This window comes from Acomys minous (assembly GCF_964271855.1).
Source record: "Acomys minous genome assembly, chromosome: 3".
NCBI lineage: Eukaryota > Metazoa > Chordata > Mammalia > Rodentia > Muridae > Acomys > Acomys minous.
The window spans coordinates 14218338-14245899 of record NC_140485.1 but is presented as its reverse complement, the minus strand read 5'-3'; the positions used below and the strand labels follow the sequence as shown (position 1 = coordinate 14245899).

The window sequence follows — 27562 nt, the reverse complement described above, 5'->3', positions numbered from 1 at the left end:
TTTGATTCTCCTACCTCCTACTTCTCTCTAGATGCATGGATGGTGCCTCTAAATATCTGAAGACCATGGCTATCTTAGGTTCATCTCCAACCTCTGGGCCGTTACTCCTCCATCTACACTCCCCAATTCTGATGAACATGGTTTCCACTTCTCCCAGCTAAGTGATTCGTCCGTGTTCACCAAGGGGGAAAATCCTGTTTCGTGACTTCTCATAGCAGTTGACTTTAAAATTGGCAGCTATGTACGCCTCCATGTCACATACACATTCATTTCTTTATGTCCCTTTCCCCACTTGATGGCACTCCAGAAAAGCAATTACGTATGCAAGTTTCTTGTGCCGTAGAGTAACTTAGATACTGTAGTTGTTTGAATAATAAATACACTTGGTAATTAATGATTAAGTGAAAGGGTAATGGCATGAGATTTGTATACAAGAGGCAGGCTGGCAGCAGATTTGGTGCGTGTGTGTGTGTGTGTGTGTGTGTGTGTGTGTGTGCGCGCGCGCGCGCGTGTGCATGCTCACGCGCGCGCGCATGCGTCCAGATATTGGCCAGATACATTAGGAGTGTGAGTGAGCTGATGAGAGCACATCCTTCCTCTGGCCTCTCTAATCTCCTTGATTTCCCTCCCTCCTTAATTACATTCAGTGACTCCAGGATTTCTTTTCAGCAGTGGGACAAAGAAGCCAGATTTCTCTTGATTTAGGAATGGCTTTGTGCAATGGTTGGGTCCCAGCCCCCACAGGGATCACACATCAGATGTCTTGCATATCAGATATTTATATTATGATTCAAAACAATAGTAAGACTGCAGTTATGAAGCATCAGTGCAATAATTTTATGGTGGGGGAGAGGTCACGACAACATGACGCACTGTATTAAAGGGTCACTGTGTTAGGAAGGTTGAGAACCACTGCCTTAGAGGCTGTAGATTCAGGGATGTAAACCATGCACTTAATTTGTTTATCAAATTAATATACATTGGGATGTGTATTAAACTGAGAAGTTAGCAATTGATCTTTTTTTTTTTTTCCTTCTGAGTCAATGAGACATACAGAATGGGGGATAGCGTCCTGCCGTTAGGCCCTCGGGTAAACCTCGAGATGATAGTATCCTTTAAAGTGATGTCAATAGCATAAAAGAACAGTAAATGATTTGTGTGGTTTCTTATCCATTTCCCATTGTTGCCTTCTAGGAGACGGAGCTGTTAGATCTCAGCCTTGTCAAGGATGCCAGGTGTGGGAAGCACGCCAAAGCTCCCAAGGTAGGAAGCGGAGCCTGTGCCCGCACCAGCTGCTACTTTGATTCTTTATCTGTGTCAAGATATCAATTAATTGCCCCAGTTAAGAGGTTCTGTGTTGTACAGGTTGTAAAACACAACAGTCAGTGAACTGTCCTCACTTCCTCCTTCGTTAGTAGATGGAAACAGGGAGCGAGCATATGGGTGGGGAATGCAGGGGCTTGCTTAGTGCTCTGGGACTTTGCACTTGCCTGAAGAAAGAAGTGTCTATAACTGGAAATTCAAAACACTGTAGATTCTGAATGGAAAACTCAATACTGACCCATGGTATGCCTTGGTCACTAAGAACAGTGTATAAAATTTATTTCAGGCAACGTGCATGAGGTGTGTATCACTTTTGTGTTTAGATTTGGGTCATATTAAGAAGACATCTGAGTACATATACAGCAATGTTTCACAATTTTGAAATCTTATCCAAAGTATTTTCAATGAGGCCTACTTAGCCTGTGTCGGTTAATTTAAATGGCCTAAGATATTTTTTGAGAGCACTTGCGAAATACCACTGAACTCAGAAGCATTAGTAAACATACATTTCTTTACTTACATTTATAATAGTTCACATTCATCCTAGTGAGCAGAGATGGTATGAAGGTCAAATGTTGTGCAATCAAAACAAGGGCATCCATAAAGCCAAAGGTTAAGTGTGCACACAGTAGTGAGGACGCTTTGGCATACGTTAAGTGGAATGTTGTTGGTTTTGGTTTGCGCTATATTTTCTGAAGTGAATATCCGAATGTTGGATGGAGAAAATTCCATTTTTTAAAATTTATCTAGGCAAGTGAAAACTCTTTTGTTATTGGGTTTAATATTTGACACGTTAAATGTTTCGTTTCTGGTGGAGACAGTGGATCAACAAAGCAACAAGAGATGGGGCATTACCATTTAGGAGCTTAAAGTAGCAAGTTTCTTTTTTAGTGTCTTCCCACAACTGTTGTTTTAGCCTCAAAAAGTCAGAGTGGTTTCTTTAGCATCCAGGATGATCTGTTGCTTTGGAGGAACAGAGAAAGCGTCCCCTGGAATAATTTTTCCTCACAGACGTCCTGCAGTCGTAGGCTGCTGCTGACAGTCTTGCATAGAACAAATACCAAATGCCGGGGTTAGCTTAATGCATTAAAATGGTTGGCTACAAAATGTGAAAAATCATATTTAGACAGAAAAAAAAAATCAGAAATGTTTACAAGAAGGCTTCTAACTGTGTTTCACGAGAAAACCAGTTAACTGTTTCAATGGGATCTCCTCATACTGGGGGCCTCCACGTCTTGGTCTTTGCACTTCATGTCAAGCATCTCGGAATTAATGCATTGTTGGTGATGCAGAATTATTCTCGGTTTGAGGTTAGCAGGGGATCTTTTTCTCTTCAAACACCATTTCAGGCAGCTTTCATGCGAGCCTGTTAGCTCCGTCTACAGTACCAGTAACTTAGCAGCCAAACTTGCCTTTTAGCCTAGGGTTACTGACCTCACCTGACACTAACACCAGCTGAGGACAGCTGCACACTTCACTGCACTGGTTTTCAGCACACCCCACTGTTTCTCAAGCATCAGGTGTCAAGGCCAGTCCCACTGCCACCAGGAGAGCAGTTGGCTGGAGCTGGTCTCTTTCACTGAAAGCTAGCTCCCAGCCAGCTTATCAGTCAGTGTTTGGCTTGTGGATGCGGTTTGATGAATGTCTATGGAATGTTGATAAATGAACAGAAGTGGCATGTGCACTGCGTTCAGCAGATAAACTGTGATTAGATCTCAAAGCGCCTCCCTTGCGGAAGTGCTTTTGAACCCCAGGCTACTCAGCCCGTCTGTTTCTGCTGAGGCGTTCTTAGAGAGAAGGGTGAATTTCTCTGTGGGCCATCCCACATCTCTCTCTACATTTGCCCTACTCTACACTTGCTTTTCCCAAGCTAGTTCTGTTCTGTTTACCTGTGTGACCTTGCTGAGACCGACTTTCTCCTCGTAGGCTCGGTGATGATAATAGGGACTTAATAAGACTGCTGTGAGAAGGCAACCAAATAACTCATTAACAAACCAATTGCACAGGAGATCTCAAATTTAACTTCTCAGGATATCCCCTGGGGGAACATAAAAACAAAGTCGTTGCCTGTTTCCCACTCCCCACAAAGTCTGCTTCCCGGAGAATCTAATGGTGCTGAAAGGCGCATGGCTTCAGGACTTTGAAACACAAATGTACAGCCGAGTATGGTGATCATCGTATGATGACACTGCCATCTTTATTTTTAAAAAATGGTGGCACTGAAGACAAGACCAAGGACGTCATACCTGCTTGGCAAACACTCTATCCCTGAGTTTATTCCCCAACCTCTCCTCCCAGCCTTTTTGAAAATGTTATTTTAAATTTTCAAGTCTTGACTTTCAGGAAGTTAATTTTCATCTCATTTTCTTAAATTGGAGAAGTTGAAATGTCAAAAGTGAGCAGAGTAGGAGTCTTGTTAAAGGAGCTTTCTGGGTCCACATGCAATGGAGGACAATGTTTCCATGAAAAAAAACCAAACCCTTAACTTGACATGGATGACCTTGGCTCAACCTGGATAAATGACAAGCATAACTTACTTAAAATGTTCAGGATGCTCACATCTTATTCTGCCACTCAGTTTATATTATCAAGGTCTTTATTTTTCTCACCAACCTGCTGAGCTGGCTTTCCATCTCCGTCTTTTCTCTCAGGTCTCCAGCTCCAACACAGTGACACCCTCAATAGCTCTTGGCTGACAGTGGGGCAAGAGGGTATAGATGGGGAAGGATTGTTCACCAAAGCCTTCCAGAAAAGTCCAGTAGAATAGCTTGTGGAACAGATGTATGGCTTGAGGCAGATGGCTGCTCTAGAGGTCAGAGACCATTGTGAATGCTGAGATAAAGGCCAGGTCTGGTGGTGCCCACCTTTAGTCCCAGCACACAGGAGGCAGAGGCAGGTGAAATGTCTGACTTTGAGGCCAGCCTGGTTTATAGAATGAATGAGTTCCAGGACAGACAGAGCTACATAGTGTGGCCCTTTCTCAAAGGAAAAACAAAACAAAAAAAAATGTGGAATAAAGTTTGTAGAACTTAAAAACTGGAAATTCAAAGAAAATGGTAGGAAAAAAATGGTAAAAGGTTAAAAAGCAGAACAGCCTTGACATGATGACACATGTAATATTTGTAGCACTTGGGATCCTGACGTGGAGGAGCCCAAGTCTGATTGCCCAAGCTGGGCTGCACACAAGATGACACTGTATAAAACAAACAAACAAACAAGCAATCCCTGGGGCCTGGGCAGACATAAAAAGGTACGATTACAGACACAGCATGTGAAAAGCTGTCGACTCAGGGAAAACAGCGAAGTAACAGGAGAACAGATTCAGTAGGACTTTGTGCAGAAGCATCTAGATTAAAAAAAAAAAAGCACCTGTGGAGTAGATATTTATCAAAATACAAAGCACCCTGCAAATATTTATGTATGTATTTGTATTGCTTTTGCTTTTCACAGTGTCTTGTTACATAAAAATTCAACACTGGCCTGAGAATGCACTGTTTTCTCTGCCTGCTGTGATCTGAAATGGCGTTTATAGGAAATGGAGGAGGCAATGTGGTGCCATGCTAATGACAATAAGTGTCGACTTCCAGCATAGTACATAGGGTGAAAATCTGCTCTTCTGTATATGGCCTTTGTTCAAGTCACTGGTTTTGACATTTCTCATTGGAGCGGCTTTGGGAGACTCTATAGTCTAAATGGAAAACACAGAGGGCACCTTACATCCTTAACTCTATAGTGCATGCTCCTCCCCTCTCTTGCCCTTCTCTTCCTCCTCACTACCCGCATAGGAAGAGCAAGGCACTGCAGCGTAGTATACATCTGCTTTATGCTGCTCATATCCACTCTGTGGGCTGATTTCAGAAGAATCTCTGTTCTCAGACAGTGACACTGTGGTGTCGGATCTATTAGTAGTTCTTGACCCAGCAGATTAATTTAGTGGCTTGTGTCCAGCATTAATTGGAATAGACTTGACTGGAATTAAAAATAGCAGTCTGGCACAAGGCAGCTTCTTTTATGGAACACTTTTGTGCACGTTAAGTACATCGATATTTTTTTTTCCTATAAGGCCATGTGAGAAAGATTAAAAGATGCTAATGCAAAAAGATGATATCATCACTTTCATGATGCTTGGGATGTAGCAAGTCAGTAGGTACCCTGAAAAGTAGATCAAGTAGAAAAGTAGCTCTGATATCTTATGCCAGACATGCCACTGAGTGGTTAAAGAAGGTGTACTGTCCTTCCTCTGGGCCTCACTTTTCTCATCTGTGCAATGGGCATGTGGTATGTGTCTGCTTATAGGAGAGCAATTTCTGCTAGCCCTTGATTCCAACTTTCATGAGGGATTAATTATATACTCAGATGTCCCACAAATTGACATAATCTAAAACTTCTCATCTTGGACAATACAATCAGTTGAAAGTAAAGAAAACTAAACCAAGTCCCAAGCACATGACAGTTACAGGATGAAAACCAATAGAAAATAATATTTATGTTAAACTTTATACATGGCATCTTGAAAGTAATTTTATATTGAACTTAGTCTCCAAAAGAAGAAATGTCGTAGTTACAAAGACCTCCCAACTTTGTGCTATGTGCTACCTTCAGGCTGTCTATGTTCAGCTTTCACCGACACACAGCAATATCTGTGAGAAACATTGCTGTGACTTTTTAAAAAACTTTACTTTCAAGGCCGGGCATGGTGGCACATGCCTTTAATCCCAGCACTCGGGAGGCAGAGGCAGGCAGATTGTTGTGAGTTCAAGGCCAGCTTGGTCTACAAAGTGAGTCCAGGACAGCCAAGGCCATACAGAGAAACCCTGTTTTGAAAAACCAATCAATCAATCAATCAATCAATAAAATAAACTTTACTTTCTGTAAAGGGAAATGTTTCATATACTTGCCTAGCAGCCAGAGCCTCTGATTGGTAGAGGGCGATTTATTTCAGATCTGTAATGCTGATTTCAATATGGATGCTTTGTGAATATCTAGGTCAATAATTAAGTTATAATTGTATATAGTATCACCCGAATCCCATGAGGCATATTAGAGTAAAATTAAATTTTAAAAATTGATTAGCCTTTGCTTTTATAATCTCTATGTAGAAAACGAGGCTTTTATTATTCCTATTTTTTAACTTCATTCTGTAGGGTTTGACAAGGAGTTGGTGATTTCTGGCAGGCATGCACCTAGGCTCTGGGAAAAAACAGCAGTGGAATAAACAGGGCAGACAGCTCTGCTCCCATGTAACTTACGTTGGGAACGATGGTGCTGGAAAACTAGGTTTTCAAGAAAAGAACCGAAACCTTGAGTTCTGTGTTGGCTGATTTCCCATGTGGAAGTATTTCTACTCTGGGCTGTTTCATGGCACTAGCCCGAAGTCAAAGAATGGAGAATGGAGTACAGCATGCATGGCCTCCAGCACTATGAACATCTTCTATCATGTAATAGTATGGGGGTGAGAGGGTGAGAAACGACAGATAAATCCCAGTGTAAAAATAAGTAGGAGAGGAAACCACAGGCTATGGAGTGATGGGTAGGCTTTGTGTTTTACACATCTGTTACAGAGTAAGTTATCTTAATGAAATAAGAAATTAATGAGAGCTAGAATTTGGTGAATGGCCACAGGTAGAGGCATCTAAGCTCCAAGAGGGGAGCATATATGAGTTGAACTACAGTGGGGTTCAAACCTGAGAGCAGCATGCCAATGGTTTGAGATGTTTTCTAGTTAACTAAGGAGACATGCAGACTTCTGAGCAGGAAAGAATTTGAGTCTTTTTAAACAGCATCCCTGTGCTGAGAACAGCCCTCCGCACATGAAGGAAGGAGCGATGGAGACCAATGGACTGGCTATTACAGACAGTCAAGAGAGTGATGATGGTCACTTGTGGTCAAGGTGATAGCTGCTGAGATAGGGAATTACATGGTAACATGTAAATATGCATTAAAGACGGGAACACGGCATGCATTAATGTATTGTATGGAAAGAACGAGGAAGGAGAGAATTCAAAAACAACTATATTATTTGGGAAACTAGACTATTTGATTTGCTGTGTCCTGACATAGGAAAGAAGGATAAAAAAAAAGAATTCATTTTAAAACCTAGAGTTTTGTTTTGAATAATTAAATGGTTGTGTTGCCTGTCAAATGTTTAACATTAAGAAGCCTCGTAGTGAGTTCAGAGGAGATGTTAGCCCTGGACATTGACCTTTGGGTGTTTAAAGCTTGGGTAAGGTGTCCTAGTGAATGTTTGTATAAAAGGAGGAGACTCAGGCTAGCGAGATGACTCAGTAGGTAAAAGTGCTGGTTCTGCAAGCCCAGGACTTTAGTTTGAATGCCTGCACCATCGTCAGGAAAAGCCCCAGCATAGGTGGGCATGTCTGGAACCCCAGAATGCTGAAGTAGAGATCAGTGGACCCTGAGAGCCTATTTGCTACTCTTAGCAAAATTGCAACCTTATGGTTGACTAAGAACTACCTTGATCAAAATGACAAGTTTCTGATTGATTAAGAAGCCTTATCTCAAGGCAGTACTGCAGGAAACAGAGGCAAAGACCCTGAAATCCTGTTCCAAAATCCACATGCTCACACATGGCCACATACCCCTGCACACTTGCATGTACTATGCCCAAATATGAAACACAATACACAAACACATACACACGCATGCACACACATACACACACACACACACACACACACACACACACACAGAGAGAGAGAGAGAGAGAGAGAGAGAGAGAGAGAGAGAGAGAGAGAGAGAGAGAGAGAGAGAGAGAGAAATAGACTTTGTTGACTTCGTGAGGAGCCAAAGAGTTGAAAGCAGAAACTCAAGCAAGGAGGCACTTATAGGTCAGTGTCTCTCTCTAAGATGAATGGATATATGAAAATGTATTATGTGCTTCAATATCGACTATTAGTTAGCCTTGAAGGGACGGAAGTTTTAATGTGTGCTACAACATGAGCAAGCCTTGGAGATATTTTGCTAAGTGAAATAAGGCATATATAAAAGACAAATGAGGTACGACTCCATGCACGTGTCAGATATCTGGATTACTCACATACAGTGAGTACAGTGGTGGATGTCAGGGATTGGGGAGGGCGGGGGAGGGAAGGCTGTTGTTTAGTTGAGAGCGCACTGTGAGACGATGAAAGAGCCCCATGGGGATACGGTAATGGTGGATGTACCACAGTGTGTGTGTGTGTGTGTGTGTGTGTGTGTGTGTGTGTGTATGTGTGTGTGTGTGTGTGTGTGTGTGTGTGTTTTAATGCCTAGATTTTTGTGAATCATGCTTTGTATATTTCATGAAAAAGAAGTTCAGTGGGGACAGAAAAAAACAGATAAGAGCACCCAAGTCCTTCAAAATGCATTTACAAAGGAGAAGGTAGGTGAGGGTGGGGGAGTTGAAGTGGTATTTCCTCTAGGCGTTTATTTTCCTACTGAAGCTTCCTATTGAGGATACCACTGCACATGCTTTCAAAAGCTCCCTATATCATAAACATGTCTTGCAGTATTCGTAAAGGACTGTTTATTTAAGGGTTGTCAAGTCCCAAATAGCTCATCACAGGATTTGGATGCCAACATAGAAATCTCATAATGAGCTGTGATTTGGGTGTTCTACAACAGTGGTTTCAATGAATCATCTGTGAGGCTTGGAGTTGAAATGAGAACTTTATTCATTGCCCCTTTCGGTGATTATAAGTGAATTTCCTGACTTTGTCCAGATTTATCATTGTATGAAACTGCAGACACAAAATCTGATGTAGATACGTGTGGGCTAGGAAGAGAGAAAAGAACACTTCATGCAACAAAATCAAAGGTTTCCTCATTTTCCTTTGACTGCTAATGAGATCAACCTCTGGCCCTTATTCTTGGCTTCAGCTGTTTCTTAATTCACCTCGCATGTTGCAAGAGCTTTTTTTGGAATTGTTTTTTGTCATTTTGTTTCCATAAATGTGTTTATACTTTTTACTAAATGGAAGCAAAAATCGAGCTAAAAATTCTCAGAACCTGTATGCGTGTGCGTGTTTCTCTGTGTGTGATTTTGACAGCTATTCACATTTATCTTTAAATGTAAATTATATGGCATGGTTCCTTTTTATGTTCATTAAATTCCATATATGTCAGTAGTTTCCTTGGAAACAGGAACCTTTATATAACTTTGGTAGCAGAAACATTAGGATTCTGGGGTTGGAGAAAATGGGTGCCTATTTGTACTTGAAATCCTTCAGCTGTTTTTTACCTGCACTGTACCCTCAAGGACATCCAATGGTAGACAAGAAAAGACCCTGAAAGTGACCATTAAGGTGCAGCATATCTTCTCTAATGGCTGGAAGCTTTTACTTTCTCTAAAGCATTTTTTCAGATGTACAGTCTTTACTGGGATGTTAGAATAAATCCCCTTATTTGAGGAGATGGTAGTATGTCTCTTACAGCAGTTATATTTGAATGTGCGAGCAATGCCTACATTCCTCCTTGGTGTATGTGTGCATCCACCTGTGAAATTCAATGAACTGAAAACATGAATGGTTGCGTTAATGTTCTGAGTTTTGATTATGACAGATATATCTTACCTTCCTGCCTTTCTGCCTAACAGTTCCCAAGATACTTAGTTGCTGTGGAATGAAGGGAGGACATGTCTTTACCAGGCTGTCACAGGAGTTAAAAAATAGGGTGACAATGAGTATGGACATTCCGGTTCCCAGCATTGAAAGCATTGCTTGGTAGAATTGATCAAAGCCCGGGTATTTTTTTTTTTTAGGCTGTACATCTTGATAATAGTCCCTCTGTCTTATGTGATCTCAGTCTATATCCAGTGTCTTCAACCTGTGGAGGTGCAGGACAGATGGCTAAAAACACTTCTCTAGTTTAATTCTTTCAAATGAAAAATTATGCCATCTTGTGGCTTTCACTGTTAATAATTTTTACAAATTAATTCAACCCACTGACTTGTGCTCTAAAGCAGAGCTTTCAATTGTGGATAAAGATATGAGACATGCAGGGAGGACTATTAAAATCTTGATCTGTTCCACACCCAGATCACTTAAATTACGATGTGTGGCGTGGGGCTCAGACACCACAGTACCTCTACAGGTCCCTGGAGGCATGCTGGTGCTCAATCAAGTTAGAGATGCATTCCTGTTAGTGAAAAGCACCAGAGTTTCTCCTTCAAAGACAGTGATTTCAGAATTAGGATGCAGAAAGGCACTGGGAATTTTCTCAGAATCTTTTGGTCTAGTCCTCTTTAAACTTGATCACTGTTTCTCAATTAAGAAAAAATAAGTGTATCCTATGGCTTTATCTCCTCTGACTACATTGTAAGATGTACGGGTTAAGACTTCAACACATGTATCTTGAGGGAGGAAAATCCAGCCACAAGGAATATTTTCTCACAGTATTTTAAAGACCAAGTTACGACTAACTTCTATAAAGAGTAATTCTGATCTAATAAAGGTAAATGAACTGTTTTCCTTATAATCAATGTGATTGTCAAAGTGGATAAGAACCGACAGCTGAGTCATTTTTAAAATTCATGTTATGGCTTTTCTAAGTGGTTTTACTGAGGAACATATTGTTTTCCTTTTTGTTCCCATAGAGAATCCAACAAGTGTCTCTGTGAGCTATAAATGCATAATAGAAAGTAGCTACTATAGCACAAATTCTTGGGTGAGACAGCAGTGTGACAAAGACAATTGTAAGCTATATAACCCAGCATGTCATTTTCTCTATATGAGGCAGTTTCCTTATCTGGAATGCAAATTTAATCTCTGTGTTTATCCCACCTGGCTGCTGTACAGACCCATGAATAAAATGTATGGAAAGCACTCAACACAAGCATCCCTGCATTGTATGTGCAAAATGTAGTTTACCTATGATTATTTATATATTAAGTTAATAAAATATGTAGGCAGAAGCATGTTAAAATTAGGAAATTATCTTGTATATAATTTCACGTCCTACTTTGGATTCCTTGTCATTGAGAAATTGATACTGTTGTATTTCTGATAGTTAAACATACCTTTAAAAATTTATTTGTAATATATTAACTATTAAAAAGTGAACATGAAGTCTAGCTATGTCTGTTGCCAGCACCTGTTCCAAAAGAACCATTGTTCCAATCCTATTATAATAAAGCTTACATTTCTTATTTGCAAAACTGGCCTGATTTGCCAACAGTTTGTTTTCACAGCAATCAAAATAATCTTAAAGCGGTTTGCTTCCAGTTCAGAACATAGTGGCATTCCCCCTGCATTCTGAAGTCATTGAAGCAAAATCCAAAGCACTGTTTTGAAACAAAATCACAAGGTTTAGGGGCAGAAAGGCCCAGATTCAAGCCTCCTTGCGTACATTAGTTGAGAGCTCTCAAGTATGCCGGTTGGTTTGCCTGGAATGAGATACAGCTGACTGGAGCTGCCTGATGAGCTCAACCATGGTGAATAACAAGACCACATTATGTTTGGCTTTGGGAACTGCTCGTTGCTACTCACCTCACTACCTGCTGAAGGTTTTCGATTGGTCTTTTCTTCCCAGCTCTTAGTAAAACTGATAGATAGATAAATGTGCGTATATATTCCTTGCACTACCTCCGCTTGGGAGATTAGATTCTAATGTCATTTGACATAAACTTTAATGCAGAAATGCTAATTGGCAGATAATTTAACAGATGAAAGAGTTTAAAATGGAAGTGCTTCTTGGAAACATAGCATCTATTACTACAGTTCCTGAATGACATGAGGACACAGAGTAGACAGAGCACAGTGCTAGTTTTCAAGTGATGTGGGTGCTGTGATTGCAAAGCCAAAAAATTCCTATTGTCACTTAAGCACCTATACAATAGTATTAAGAAGAGATAAGGTCACAAGGTCGCTTTTCTCCTGAGTGGCTTATGGCCCTTTTAAATAATGACCATTACAAAGTATTCACTTTGTGTTTGGCCCAAGTGCGTGTTCAAAGTTGGGGCTTTGGAAAGTGACTGCATTGTGAAGGCCTTGGACTAATCCACTGGTAGATTCATATTTAGAGGACTCAGCAAGGTGACACAAACATTGTAAAGGTGTCAGTGGGAGGGAGTGTCCTTTGGGGCATTATCCTGTCCTGGAACTATCTCTGTCACCTTTCCATCTTAGATCATAAGGTAAGTGACCTTGGCCTCTTGTATTCTGGCCATCATGAGATCTGCTTTACTTCACACCTAAAGGAGTGGGCCCAGGGGGCCTTAGACTGAGAGCACTGAAGCTTTCATTCTGATGAAATATTTCCTTCTTTCAGGTTATATTCTTTTGGTATTTGCCATAGTGATGAAAAGTGTTTGTCCTTACAATAGGGCATATTACAAATTAAAGATGGTCCAGGATTTGTTATTTCTGTTAAAAAAAAAGTATTAGCCAAAAGTAACTTTTCATTTTAGAAATGTTAACTGAAATTAAATTTCATCATCTTTAGTCGAAATTAAGTGTGTTTGTCATTTTACATATTGTATAAATTATATTGTTTTCATCCTTCAGTACTTTTAGTGAAGTTAATAAGGCTTTTGAAAGTGTCATAGGTTACAAAACATACAAATGGCCTGGGAAATTAAACAACTGTTGTTTGTTTTTACATTGTTGCACGCTCTAAAACAAGAGTTAATGAGTGAGCGTGTTATTTTATTTTTAGCGCATCTGAAACATGTTTCTGTATGAATCATTTCCTTGTAATATTGTTTGAAAAATATTGTCTAGAAGCCATTATTTACAAATGTTTACTTGTAAATATGGATGCTATATGAAAATCTGGGTGAAATTCATTTCAAATTCTTCATATCACAACACACACAGGCGAAGAAGGAAAACATAATTTTATGTTTACACATTTTTAAAGTAACAATGCTTGAAATAAATTCTCACTAGAGACTATTGTAAAAGATTAGTGTTTGCAATATCAAAATAAAAGTTAGTGACTGAGGGGCTGGAGAAATGGCTCAGTGGTTAAGAGCACTTGCTGCTCTTCCAGAGGATCCAGGTTCAATTCCCAGTACCCACATGGCATCTCAAAACTGACTGTCACTTCAGGTCCTAGGTATCTAGACAGATGGACATATGGGAAAAACACCAATGCACTAATGCACATGAAATTAAAAAAAATTAAAGTAAATGGTTGATCATATTTTTATGTGAGTTAGTGATTGTTAGGCCATTGGAGAAGTTTGTTAAAGAATAAATTATATCACAACAAACCAGATTTAATATTTAATTTTCAGGTTAGTTGTGCAAAATTCATGGTTTGAGATGATTGTGCTCCAGTCAAATAATTTATCTGAAAGATAGTGAAGAGGATTTTAACTACTGTGGAAGTATGACAAGAGTCATTATTTTTCCATTTTAAAAAGAGAATTGTTATTCTAGTTTATGAGATATGGAAAGTCATGAGAGAGTCAGTCTGCTTTATAATATCTTCCTGCAATTGCCACATTAGAGTTGAATTCTTTCAAGTAAATTCTTAAAAACATCCCAAGGTCTAGACAACTCATTGTTTCTTTTAATCAAATCTTTTCATTGATCCGTATTTTCTTTCGTAGTGCTCATGCTCAGTGCAAGATTTAAAATTGAAAAATGAGGAAACCATGGCAGAAAACAATATACTGGACTGAGTCGTGCCTTGCTTGGCAGGCTGAGCATGTTTCTTAGACAATAGATTGTTAGACAATAAATCATATACCTATCATAAGGCTGCAGAGGAAGTGGGGAGTGTGAAGCTCAGGGGTGTGTCCCTGGGGTGCTTGTAGAATCTCTGCCCAGTTAATAGGTTTGAAATTATTGGTTCTAAAGCAGAAATTCACACAATGGATCCAAGGCAGCTCAAAATATACTTTTTTTTTTTTTTTGAGACAGGGTTCCTCTGTGTAGCCCTGGCTGTCCTGGACTCACTTCATAGACTAGGCTGGCCTCAAACTCACCTTACTAAAATAATTACTTGAGTATTAATTGAGTATTATTACTTAGTTGGTATTAGTTGCATGTGGCAAAAAGTTCATGCACTATTAACGCTAGTCATACTTTGGAGCAGTGCTAGAATTACACATCCTCGGCACTGAAGGACTCCTTGCTGTATGATGAAGAAAATGAAATTTAATTATTCCAGAGCCCCTTCCTGAGTGATTGCTGCAGTCTCTAAATGTGGGAACTTGTCCAAAGGACAGTTAAGTACAAGTTGGGGAAAGTGACAGGGATTCTGTCCATAATTTTATCAATGACTAAAGTTACAGCTGCTACCAAAACAAACAAACAAAAACTTTTTCAAGAAGAAAAATGAAAAAGTGAATCAATTGATTTGCATGCTGAATAATTCCCAACACACAGTCATGTATTTGCTTCTTAAAGATCAAGCTCTGCTTAACTGTGTGTTCCCGTCACCTGCCTAGGCACAGTGAGTAGTGATGGTTCTGAGTGCTTCTACTTCCTATCAGTAATTTTCCCAAAGAATAACCTAGTGATCTCAAGTTATAAAATATTTATTATGCATTTACTTTTGAACAGTTAGGAAACACTGTTATCTTTGATGTTATTAGAAATTCTGAAGCCAATTTTTTATATTTAATTGTCCTTAATATTATTTCCATAAATTATACTGCAAGCAGTAGAATCATAAGTCGAAATTGGTTGAGTTTAACTTATTGTCATAGAGATCTTTCTTCATTTCTTCTTGTGTGAATTTAATTCATTTGTAGTTACAAATGTTTCCTACCCTGAAATAGTTACACCCTAGCTATATTTAAATGAAACACTTCCATAGCATAGTGCACTAAAGAAAACTCACTATTTCTTTGTGGATCTGTTTATCTCTTAGGAAGCTGTATACTGGCATGTGTGTTACAAGGTTATTAAAATTAATCAATTTCCTGAGAGTTATAGTATTAATTAGCTATTCCTTTGGGTGCTTTTAATTATACTTACACTGAATTTTAGGGCTTAAATTCTCTATTCCTTTTTTTTAACTTTCTATTTTGAAGAGGTAAACTAAGTACTTGACTCAAAATTCAAAATTGAATGCATGAGACTGAGCACTGGTTTCACTCACATTCACATCCTTTAGTTCAGTTTCTCTTCACTTTCTGGATTGACCTCACCATGTTTCTCTTTGCAAGAATATGAGGTAGTGCCACACATAAACACGCATGAGGAGATCTAGTCCTCTGAGGGCAGGTGATACAAAACCCATCTCTTCCCAATCATCTGAGACACTAGGTTTTCTTAAAATATATAAAGTGTGTTCTTATCATTCTTACATAAGATTAGTATTTTTCTGCATGCCATAACAGTTTCTACTGTTTTATTTGTGTGGTTATTTTACATGTCTAGTGTTTTGCCTGCATGTTTGTGCCTGTGTGTGTACATGCATGCGTGTGTGTCTACCATATATGTCTCTTGGAACCCATGAGGACAAGAGGGGGTATTGGGTCCCTTGGGACTGGAAATACAGATGTTTGTGAACTGCCATGTGGGTGCTGGGAATTGAACTTGGGTCCTCTGAAGTAGCAACCCATGCTCTTGAATGCTGAAGCATCTCTCCAGCCCCTTCTGCTGGTTTAATATAACCTTAAAGGAACTACAAGTAGATCGTGACAGTCTGCTTTGTTTCTTTTGTACAGCTCCATCCTGGAACTGCTCTCTTCTGTTTGTCTGCTTGCTTGTTTTTGTTTTTGTTTTGTGTTTTTAAATTCAGTCTCCTGTGGAGAACCATTTGTATTGCTTCTTGTAAGTGCACCCCCCCCCCCCCGCTTTCTTTCTTTCTTTTCTTTTTTTTTTTTTTTTTTTTTTTTTTTGACACTCACTATATGTAGTTCTGGCTGTCTTGGAACTCATTAGGTAGGTTAGGGTAGACCAGGCTAGCCTCATACTTCCAGAAATCCACCTGCTTCCAACTTACAAGTGTGGGGATGAGAGGCATGTCCCACCACAGTCAGGTGTGTAGGTCCCTGGGACAAGGGTCCTCGAAGACTTGGTGGGCAAGGATTCGGGGGTGACAGAGACAAACAGAGGCAATTTGAATCTGAGTGTATTTTGCAGGCAAGCAGCCTAGATTGCTCCTTGGATCTCCATGTTTAAGGCCACAACTGAAAAAGACATGCCTTCCTTTACATAGGCAGAGGTCCAGTCTCAGGATAAATTCCTGGAATTGTTTATTTTACTAACATTTCCTTAATTTACATGTTTTTCTCTCTCTTTAAAACTCTAATTCCATTTTTTAACGTCACCTTTTCACAAAATGACCTTAATTCCCATCCAGTCCAGAAGTACAAGTTTTTCTGTGACATACTTTTAACTTCCTAAGCCAAAAAAGAAAAAAGAAAAAAAAAATGGATTTCACCAAGACTCTATCAATGTCAACGTAGCTGTCTTGTCTCCAACATTTGTACAAATAGGTTATTTGTGGTGATGGTGATCTTTTTTCAGTTTTGAATTACCTCTGTACATTTCTGTGCCCCTGACACCATGCATTGTAATTGTTTCAAACTTTGTAGCTCACTTATGGAACACAGCTAACCAAATACTCTAAAGCTCACTTGAGTTTTCTACTCTTAACAGCTTTTTATAATTGGTGAGACTTAGCAAGTGATTTATGTCTAACGGACACACGGAAGGATGAGGCATGCTAAGAAGAGGATGTGTGACACAAACCAAACACATGTTGTTTACTTAAAATTCAGGATTAGCTGGACATACTGCCCTTCATGTGGTCCCTCTAAGGGCAGCCCCATCTACTCTCTGCATGAGTGAAGGACCACAGACTGCTATGCCTGGGACCAAATGTGCTTTCCCCTGCAAAGTAGGTGCAGCATCATGTCCTAATGAGGCTTTGTCACAGAATCTTGAGATGTTGGCATGCACGAGGATGAGAGAGGCTGTTTTCTGGTTATCAAGTAGGGGGTTGGTATAAGTTTTCAATGGTGGGCTCTTCTCTTGGTTTTATAAAGCCTATCAGATCCAGAAATATGACAATAAAATGTGTCTACACTGTCATATCTGAAGTGAGGAATGAACTATATAGGGAATAAGTATACTTCCATAAACACACACACACACACACACACACACACACACACACACACTCAACTCTGGCCAAGTCACTGCTGTTCAAGCTACCCAGTATGTTATCTTGATCCTCAAATACAATAAGGACTTTTAAAAACTGAGGCTTTATATAGAACCACACCATTAGGATAAACCATTCTAAAGGCGGGACAGGAAAGTCTCAGTTTTTGGGGTTTTGGAAGCTCTACAGACTACTTGGTTTTCAGCCAGTGATGAATTAATCCAAGGCAGTATCCTTGGGAAACTCAGCCTCAGTATTGTGAAGAGAAGAAGGTATTGAGGCCAAGAGTTAAGTTGACATTCTGAAGACAATTTTAACAAAAGACAACACTCTTGGACTAAAGAAACTAAAAGGAGCTGGGTGTGGTGGTGCATGCCATTAATCTCAGCACTTGGGAGACAGAGGCGTGTGGGTCACTGTGAGTTCGAGGCCAACCTGGTCTACAAAGCGAGTCTAGGATAACCAAGGCTAACACAGAGAGACTCTGTCTTGAAAAACCATTAAAAAAAAAAAGAAACTAAAAGGGAAAGAAGCACAAGTTTGGAGACAAACCTCTAGAACTCTGGTCATCCCTCAGTAGAACTGGTGGCAGCTTCCTGGGACACCGAGGTTGTTTTTCATAAAGACATCCACATCCAGTTTGTTCAAGCTGCAGTCACACCTTATTGGCAGTCTGCTTCGGTAGCCCCCATGTAGGAAGGTCAAGCTGTCAAGGCTTACACCTGCCACTCCCGCCCACAGCCCCAGATAACTGTGCCTAGGTTAACTGCTTTGTGCTGTGGTCTGGAGTGTGCACTGCCCTTCTTAGGCAGCCTGAGGAAATTCGGCTCCTTCCTGACTTCCATTACAGACGCACAAATGTTTCCCTCTTATGTGTTTGTATTTACCTTTTGGTTTTGTTTGTGGAACTTTGGGCTGTGTCGCTTTGGGTTTTCATTTGAATCTATTATGTTTTCTGTTGCTTATGAAACACAGTTATGTTGTGCTCTCTGGCTTTATTGTACTTACTTTATAGGTTTGTGATTTTTTTTTAAATTGTTGTTGTTTCTTTTTGCTTTGGTTTTGTGATCTGAGACAGACACGCGTCCCAGCCTAGGCTGGCCTGGCACTCTGCTTCTTTGCCCTGGTCCTCACCTTCCAGTTTCAGGATAACAAAGCTGCAGCACCATGCTGAGATTCAAGTCATGCACTCTTTCTACATCAACATCTTGGATCAGGTTTTTTTCTCCCAAGTGTGAACCTAACTTTCCAGTTTTACTTTTCTATTTTGTATTTCTTTGTACCAACACTATTTACATTAAAAAAAATACGTGTGTGTGTGTGTGTGTGTGTGTGTGTGTGTGTGTGTATGGCGAGGGTGAGTGGGTCAGAATACAAACTTGTGGAATTGGTGTTCTTTTTCATTCCTTTTTTACATGAGATTGAACTCAGGTTTCAGGTTTATAAGACAAGGGCCTCTAGCCACTGAGCCATGTCAGTTCCCAGTCCTTCTTACAATTCTGTATTTTACAATGCAGTTGGATCCTTTTAAATGTGCTCTTCTTTCATCCCAATTCCATCTACTGAAAAGTCTGTAGGTTGGATTCACTAAAAGCCTCACCTTTCTTATGTGCATGAGGAACTACTGCCTTCTCATGGCCAGCCTTTGCCTGTGCCTGGCTGTAGTTCTGGGCTATTTGGATGTTTGCTGTAACACTTCAAAGTATATTCATGGTCTTCAATGTAAAAGAGGATTATTATTCATGAATGACAAAATATTAGTCCATTTCTATTAAATTTTACTCATTTTTATATTTACTTATATATTGATTGACTTTACACCCTGATCATAGCCCCATCCTTCCTCATCTCCCAGTCCTGCCCTCCTGCCCTCTCTCCCCTCCTCCTCCCCTATTCCTTAGAAAAAGGGGAGTCCCACTTCCAGTCCACCCCAGAACATCAAGTCACATCAGGACTGAGCACTTCCTCTTCCCCTGTGGCCTGGTATGGCGGTCCTCCCAGCGGGAAGTAGTCAAAAAGCAGGCAACAGGGTCCATGCCAGAGAAACCCCTGCTCCCTTTATTAGATGACCCACGTGAAGCCTGAGCTGTCCATCGGCTACATCTGTGTATGGGAGCTAGTTCCAGTCCATGCAAGGTCCTTGGTTGATGCTTCAATCTCAACAAGTCCCTCTGGGTCCAATTAGTTGGCTGTGTTGGTCTTCTTGTGGAGTTCCTGTCTCCTCCAGGTCCCAAGGCAGACTGCTGCCAGGATATGATGGGGACTCTAGCAAAGACTCCTAGAGCAGGGGTCATAGAGACTGAAGGGTCCACCCTCTAAGTAGGCAAGTCTCCTAGTAAAGGGAGGGGAACACCAACTCATCCACAAAAACTTCAACCCGAAACTTACCCTGCCTACAAGATGTCCAGGGATAAAGATAGAGCAGAGATTGAGGGACTCTCCAGCCAATGCCTGTCCCAACCCAAGACCCGCCCATTGGGAGAGAGCCAACTCCTGACACTACTAACAATATGCTCTGCTATGCTTGCACACAGGCGTCGAGCAGAGTTGTCTTCTAAGGTGCTCCACCTAGCAGCACTTCTAATCGGATGCTGAAACTCACAGCCAAATACTGGGTGATGCATAGGGAGTATTGTAAATTTTACACAATACTATTCCCTTCTTTTAATAGCTGATCCTACTCCTCCTTTCTGAGAACTAAAGAAGGGGGAGAGGGAGGAAGAAGAAGGGAGGATGGGACCTGGAGAAGAAGAGGGGGCAACAATCAGGATGTAAGTGAATAAATTAAAATTAATTTAAGAAATATCTGGCCCTATAGTAAAAAATTTTCCTTAATGCACACACATACACTCACACATCGTATAACACAAACACATATTATGTGTATATATGCCACATAGCATATATTTCATATATTTATTATATAATATATAAAGCATATTATATATAATGTACATGTTTTAGGGCTATAAAATTTAGTTTTATACTTTAAAATTTTTAATTTTCCTAGTTTTGCTGTTTTCGCATTCTTTGGAAATGTAAAACAATATCATTACTACTTAAGCAAGTTGAATAATCTTATAAATTTAACCATGAAGACCAGAAAATAAAAACAAGAAAAAAATGTTTGTTTTATAGACCCAACTTCTGGAAGGCCTGTCCCATTACTGAGCTTTTCATCGTGTAACTCAGAGTGTGTTTTATATAAAAATAACTTTTGTGCATTATTCATGTTGGCAGGCCCTTTAAATAGTCTTAAAGCATGTGGGAGCAGATTGCATCTGCCCTGTGAATTTTACTTCTGTCAATTCTAGGAGATGGAAATCTTGTATGATCCCGGAAGTGTCCTTGCATTTTGAGCTGCTGGTGGTGGCAAAGAGACCTTGGCTGTATTATGTGGTATAAAATGTCCCATTTCTTGATTAGATTCTGATTTGAGAAGGCCAAGAATTGTCATTTTTACCTGATCAATGGAAAAAGTTGCTGACTGAGTGATATCCCTTTATGTGAGTGTCTGGAGGAGCAACCGTCTGTATGTACTTTGTGCCATGGGTTTTTCACTAGACATATAACCTTTCTTATTACTTGGGACACAAATATTGCACTATACTTTTAAATATGTTAACTCCCTTGAGAGTAGAAGTGTTGTTGGGAGCATTTAATATTTGTCATTTTTGTGGCATTGAGTATTGGACCAAGACCTTACATATTAGGCAAGCATTCTTTGCTACAGGCCATCTCCAGCTCTTTTGTTTTTCAGAGGGGTCTTACTAGGTTGCCCAGGCTGGCCTTGAACTTATTATGTAGACCAGATGAACTTTAAAGTTGTAACCATGCTGCCTCAGCCTCCCACATTGCAGTCTTCTCCAAAAGTAGCTTCTATTTGTTCTCTTTAAGACTTCCATGTGATTTCTGAATCAATTATATTGTTCTCAAGACTCCTGGAATTTTATTGGTATGTAAATTTTAGCATACAATGATTATCAAGTGATATATACTCACTTTATCTGCATACTAGCCCAAGGGGCATGTCCCATGAAAGCCTTCACTTACCAGGAAACTGGGACAGAGGGGAGGACATTCTATTGATTATCATTTATGTCAATAGCACACTGATTATTTTGTCCAAATGGGTAGCATGTCTTTATATCTCTTATAAATGCCAGAAAGCATTTGTTGTATACATGAAGTATATCCCAAATATTATACCACTTGTATAGTGTTCTAAATAGAACTTTTCTTTGTGTTTAAAATGGCCTTTAATTAAGTAAAGTTATTTTGATAGATGTATATAAGTATATACATGTCTTTATGTACTTCATTTACTGAATCTCCATAATATTTTAGAACTTCTCTCTGACAGGAATGCAATCACACCTTCTCTGAAGGCTTGTGTCTTCATATATCTACATATGGCATCTGTATTTTATGGCCTTGCTATTTTACTTGTTTGTTTGCTGGTTTTGTTTGTCTTAAGACAGGGCCTTTCTTTTTAGCCCAGGCTATCCTGAAATAAACTATGTAGGTCACACTGGCCTCAAACTTATCCTCCTGTTTCAGCCTCCCAAGTTCTGATATTACAAGCAAAAACTAGCATGACCAGAATTTGTATTATTTTTATTTTGGAACTTAATTTTAGATACTTTGACAACTTGATAAAATTCTTATCTGTGTGTATTTTGTTAATACTTAATGAAGATTGCATGCAATACTAGGTAATTAGATGCCAAATTTGTGATTAGAATTATGTAGTCCAGTTAAAAACATAGTGAGCATTTCCTGTAAGAAAATCTTCCATTTAGTTTCAAATTGATATTATAGAAGAAATAATATGAAGTTCTGGTGTTAGTGTTAGTGGTCCTTACACATGAACAAAAGAACAAGAGAAAACATAAGAAACAATGTAATATGAAGTAGGTATAGTGAATTCCATCTGTGAAACATAGAAGTGTTTTGTGATAATAAGATATTAATTTTGTCCAGTGGGCCATGAATTGGATGGATTAAATTGGGAGATGATGAAGGCTTCACCAAGAGGCATCTTCTGAATGTAATGATTATTGCTCAGAAGCAAACCTAGGTATGAACGTCTGTGATGGCCAGTGAGAGACGGAGATGATCTAGATTCCAAATACCGTTAACTGTACTCAACACCTAGAACGGCTGCTCCTGTTAACAGCCATTGCCCTTTGGAGAGTACTCACCAGGGGAGGGGTTTAATCTTAACTCTCTCTCTCTCTGTGTATGTGTGTGTGTGTGTGTGTGTGTGTGTGTGTGTGTGTGTGTGTGCGCGCGCGCGGCTGCTTCTGTTAACAGCCATTGCCCTGTGGAGAGTATTCACTAGGGAAGTGGTTTAATCTTAACTCGTGTATATGTGTGTTTATTAAATTTTTTGTATAGACTTTTATATTATTACACACATATACAATAAACTACTTACAGCAAGAAGAACCATGAAATAGTCAGGAATTATATGACTGTTACATTCTTAGTGTCTTGGCTATTTGTATTTGGCAACCTTGAAGAAAACATCTTTCCTATCCTTATGCGTCTAAAATTCTGAATGTAAATCAATATCTATCATGTCGCATCTCTATTAACTTAAAACATCTTTCTAGACCTAAAGACATCTTAACACCTAGACAACTAAGCTTAATGTAAAACTAAACTATCTGGTCTTCAACCACATGAGAGACTTGAAAAGGGATAAAATTGATTACCTGAGTACACAGAGAGTACAGGTTAGTACTTTGCCCAATGAGAAGATGACAGAGACAGTTTGCTACCTGAGCAGTCACCCAAAACTCTGTATAACATTGGAACATCATCTTCAGCCTTCTGGCCCAATATATCTAACAGACATATTTGTGAGACAGTAACTATTGAGGACTTGCTTACCCTGTCTTGGCAGAGTTTGGCCATCAACTCTGCCTGCATCCAAGCTTGCCCTTTTTAAGGCAGAATTCTATCTGTGGTAGAAACAAGGACATTTTTCCCAGTGGCTCATCATCCCCTTTGAGGTAGGCTGGGTGTTGCCAGGAGTTAACCTGTCTAATTGTCAATGAATCTTTAAAATAATAAAGCATTTTTAAATGCCACATTCTGTATGTCTCTGAGGTATTTGAAGATCTTATCTATTTTACTTTATCTTTCTGTAGAATCATATCTCTCTGTTGCACCTAAGATGTATATTCTTTTTTTTTATAGATGGATTTTTTTCCTTTATTAATTTATTCTTGTTACATCTCAATGGTTATCCCATCCCTTGTATCCTCCCATTCTTCCCTCCTTCCTCTTTTCCCCTTATTCCCCTCCCCTATGACTGTTCCTGAGGGGGATTACCTCCCCCTGTATATGTTCATAGGGTATCAAGACTCTTCTTGGTAACCTGCTGTCCTTCCTCTGAGTGCCACCAGGTCTCCCCCTCCAGGGGACACGGTCAAAGGTGAGACACCAGAGTATGTGAGAAAGTAATATCCCACTCTCCACTCTACTGAGGAGAATGTTCTGTTTTCTCTTCAGATCGTATAAATCTTAAGATGTATAGTCTTGTGATAAAAATAGTCTAGTATTTGATATGACCATGATTTGATCAACTGGCAATTAACTTGGATAAATTATTTATCCTAAACAACTTTCAATAGCATTTTCAAAGTGTGGAAGTAAACCTTGTTTATATTTATATTTATTTTTATATTATAATTGAGTTATATGGGTACAATACCACATATTAGAGTATATATATATATATATATATATATATATATATATATATATATATATATTATGTGTGTGAAGAATAATCTTATGTTTGAATTCTATACCACTGTATCTAAAATTGAATTTGTTTTGCATCTATATACAAAATTCTATACCAGTGAATTAAAAATAACCTGTGAGTGACAAGGCATTAAGTTGAGGAGTAGATTCACTAATCTGCTTTCTGTTCTATCTTCCCTATATATTTTTATATTCCCCCTTCTTTCTTTTCAACCCCCAGCTCTAAACCTAAGAACGGAAGATAAAGGAAAAGAGAAACATCTCTGAGTCCAACCTTGTTTTCTTTCTAAATATGACCAATAATAACTTATAACCAATTTCCATTGAAAATAAATCTCCATAGCCCAAGAAAGCAACCAAAAACTTACCAGACTCCCCTTAAAGGAAGTGGGACATCATTCACTTAAGGGTTCTTTTTGCTGATTTGGGACGAATAATATCTTTGTAGGGGCCCAAATAAAATTGGAGAAATGGTTAAACAAGCTAGGAATAACACTTGTGGTCCAGTTTCTAAATGATGAGAAATTCCAGGATTAATTAGAGTCCTATGTATGCATGCCTTATGTGAAATGTTAATTCTCCCCTCTAAGGAACACCAGGGGAGTTCTTGCTTTTTCAGTGAGAAGGTTGGGCTGTATATAATTTCCTTTGTGTCATACAGCATTGCCTAGATCTTAAGTTAAAAATAGCTCTAAAAATTTTTAGGGCTTATGTGTATATCTGATCTGATCTATTTTTCCATATCTGATCTATTTTTCTTATTTACCAGTAAAAATGTGACATTGATTTGTTTTTTTTTTTTGTTTTTGTTTGTTCTAGGCAGATTTTAATATCAAGAGTATTGACAGTCAACTTGCATTGAAAGCAATGAGTGTTCTAGTTTTGTGGAATGAATTCTCAGTGCACATTTTTTATTTTAGTGTTTGGGTCAAATGTTTTCATATGTATATCAAAAGATAGAGTTCCACAGTTTTCTACTATGTACAACCAATATTACATTCATTCTGACATTTTCTCCAATTTTCCCTTGCATGTCGAACAATTTGCTGTTCTCTGTATGAAGCACATCTAGTGTTAACACGAAATTACAAGATTAGAAGGCAGCAAGCTGGAGGGTGAAAGGAACAATTCCCAAGTTTATTTTGCTTTTCTTGCTTCTATTTCCCTTGAAGCACATGATCCACCATGCTCCCTGAATAGCTAATATATCGGGGAGATACTACTTTTCTACTGCAGTATAAATTAAAGGCCTCATTATCTCAAAATGGCGCAGTCTAGAATCGCATTCTATGATTTGAAGTTTCTACTAAATTATTAAAATCCTTTAAACCATCCATTTCTAGAAATAGTATTATGAAGAGAATTTTCTAAAGCAAATCTTAATTTATTGCCCAAAGGGCAGGTCCCATGAAAGTCTTCACTTACCAGGAAATTGGGATACATGTGAGGACATCTTGTTGGGACTCTAGGTGAGAGAAGTATGGGAGTGCTTTTACCTCATGACGGGCTCACATGTGTGTCTCCTCAGTTATGGGTTGATGATGTGGCTTTTCAGATTTGGGGTATGTTTTGGGTTCATCTGGCTCTAGACAGGTCAAAAATTGCCTCCAGTGTTCTTTAAGTGTCCCACATCGCTTTGAAATTGACCCAGCCAGCCCACGATCTTGTGGTGAAAGCATTTACCTAAATGTTGAAGTACTCTTGCCTTGTCATGCTCAGTACTTTGAACAGAACGTCATTGGAGGTCACAGTAAGCTAATACTACTTCTGACCTCCTGTCTTTTCTGCTGATCCATTCTCTCTTGCAAGGTGGGCCATTAGAAGCCTAGAATTATTCTTCCTTAAGTCAGTCCTAGAAACACCAATACTTGTCTGAAAAAAACAAGTTGTAGAAGTACCTAGAGAGATGTGTTGGCGAAATGTCACAGCTTCTTGAAAGCAGATCTAAGTCAGGTAAAGGACAATATGTCCAAACTGAAGAAATAACAATAGACACTGAGTATAGTTAAAAGACAGTAAATCACCCTAGGCTTATTAATTGTGAAAAGTTAATCCAATGAATATGAGATGCTTACACTGTAAATATCTAAGTGTAAGTAAGCTAGATGTGGTATGTAACCTGTTTGAGTCAATATGGTCGCAGTTCTCAACCTTCCTAATGTTGTGACCCTTTAATATGGTTCCTCATATTGTGGTGACCCCCAACCATAAAATTATTTCATTGCTACTCATAACTGTAATTTTGTAATACTGGTATAAACGTCTTAGGCCATCCCTGTGAAAGGGTCTTTTGACCACCAGAGGGGTTGTGATGCACAGTTGAGAACCATTTCTCTAAGCCACTGAAATTTATAAACTAAGGACACAAAATACTTGACTTTGAACAATTTTCTTATGTTTAAAAATCAGAGGCGTGGCTTTATTACATGGCTTGTTTTCAAGTGAAGACACTGACTGTGAATCTGTAGGTGAGTGAATGCAGCACATTCTTAGAATGATGCTCCTTAGCTTTGTGGAATGTCACACCTCTAGGCTTATTAGCATTTTTGTTTAAGAAACTGAAATCACACTGTTAAAAAGTCAACTTTTAAGAGTTTATTTTCAGCCATGCCACTACCCAGCTGTGACAAGTGAGACAAATTACCTCACATTCATCACTCTATCTGTTGATGCCAAACACATTGCTGTCTATTCAAGACACTAAAACACCATGGATATCTAGCAATAGTAGTATTTGTTTTCTATTGCTGATAGTCATTTAATTTCATTACTAATTTTCCAGTTTCATATTCCAGTTTAATAAAGACTCTGAATACAAGGTATAGTTGATTTACTATAAAAATTCTAATTATCAGTATTTTTCTATGGTGTTGAGCACTCAAAATATTCTTAATGATATTTAGAATCAAGCAGCATTTTAGTGTAACATAAACTGATGGAGAGAGTTCACTGCCACATCTACTTGCTGTGTGGTCCCAGCCAAATCAGCAGAGGCCATAAAAATCCAAGGACATGATGGTTGAGCTGGGAAGCAAGGTATATTGGGGTTTTTGGTAGCATAGGAAGTATTTTTCTATAAAATTCAGCTGGCTAAATGTAGCATTTATTCCATGGTACGGACCTCACAGAATTAAATACACCACCGTGGGTCAGAGAGACATACATTATCAATCAGTGAACTATGGCTATTATATTTAGAAAGCAAATTCCCTATCTTCTAGGACAGATAAGATCTTTTTCATATGAAATTTCAAGGCTAATAAGAATGTTGTTGACGACATGGATGGAACTATAAGAAAAACAAAGCTGAAGAGTAGAAAAGAGGATGATGGGAGATATATTTGACCTATTGCATTTGTATTTATGTCAAAGGCAAATGGTAGATCTAGTCACC

General features: G+C 39.0%; 1 protein-coding gene across 2 annotated transcripts in view; it reads left to right on the top strand.

Annotated features, from left to right (window-relative positions):
* Positions 1–27562, top strand: part of PLCB1 (phospholipase C beta 1) — a 679674-nt gene that overhangs the window by 214583 nt on the left and 437529 nt on the right. For both annotated transcript variants that reach the window (XM_084776840.1, XM_084776841.1), the window contains exon 3: positions 1195–1263. In XM_084776840.1, coding sequence (XP_084632966.1) covers positions 1195–1263 — 69 coding nt within the window. The remainder of the gene's footprint in view (positions 1–1194; positions 1264–27562) is intronic.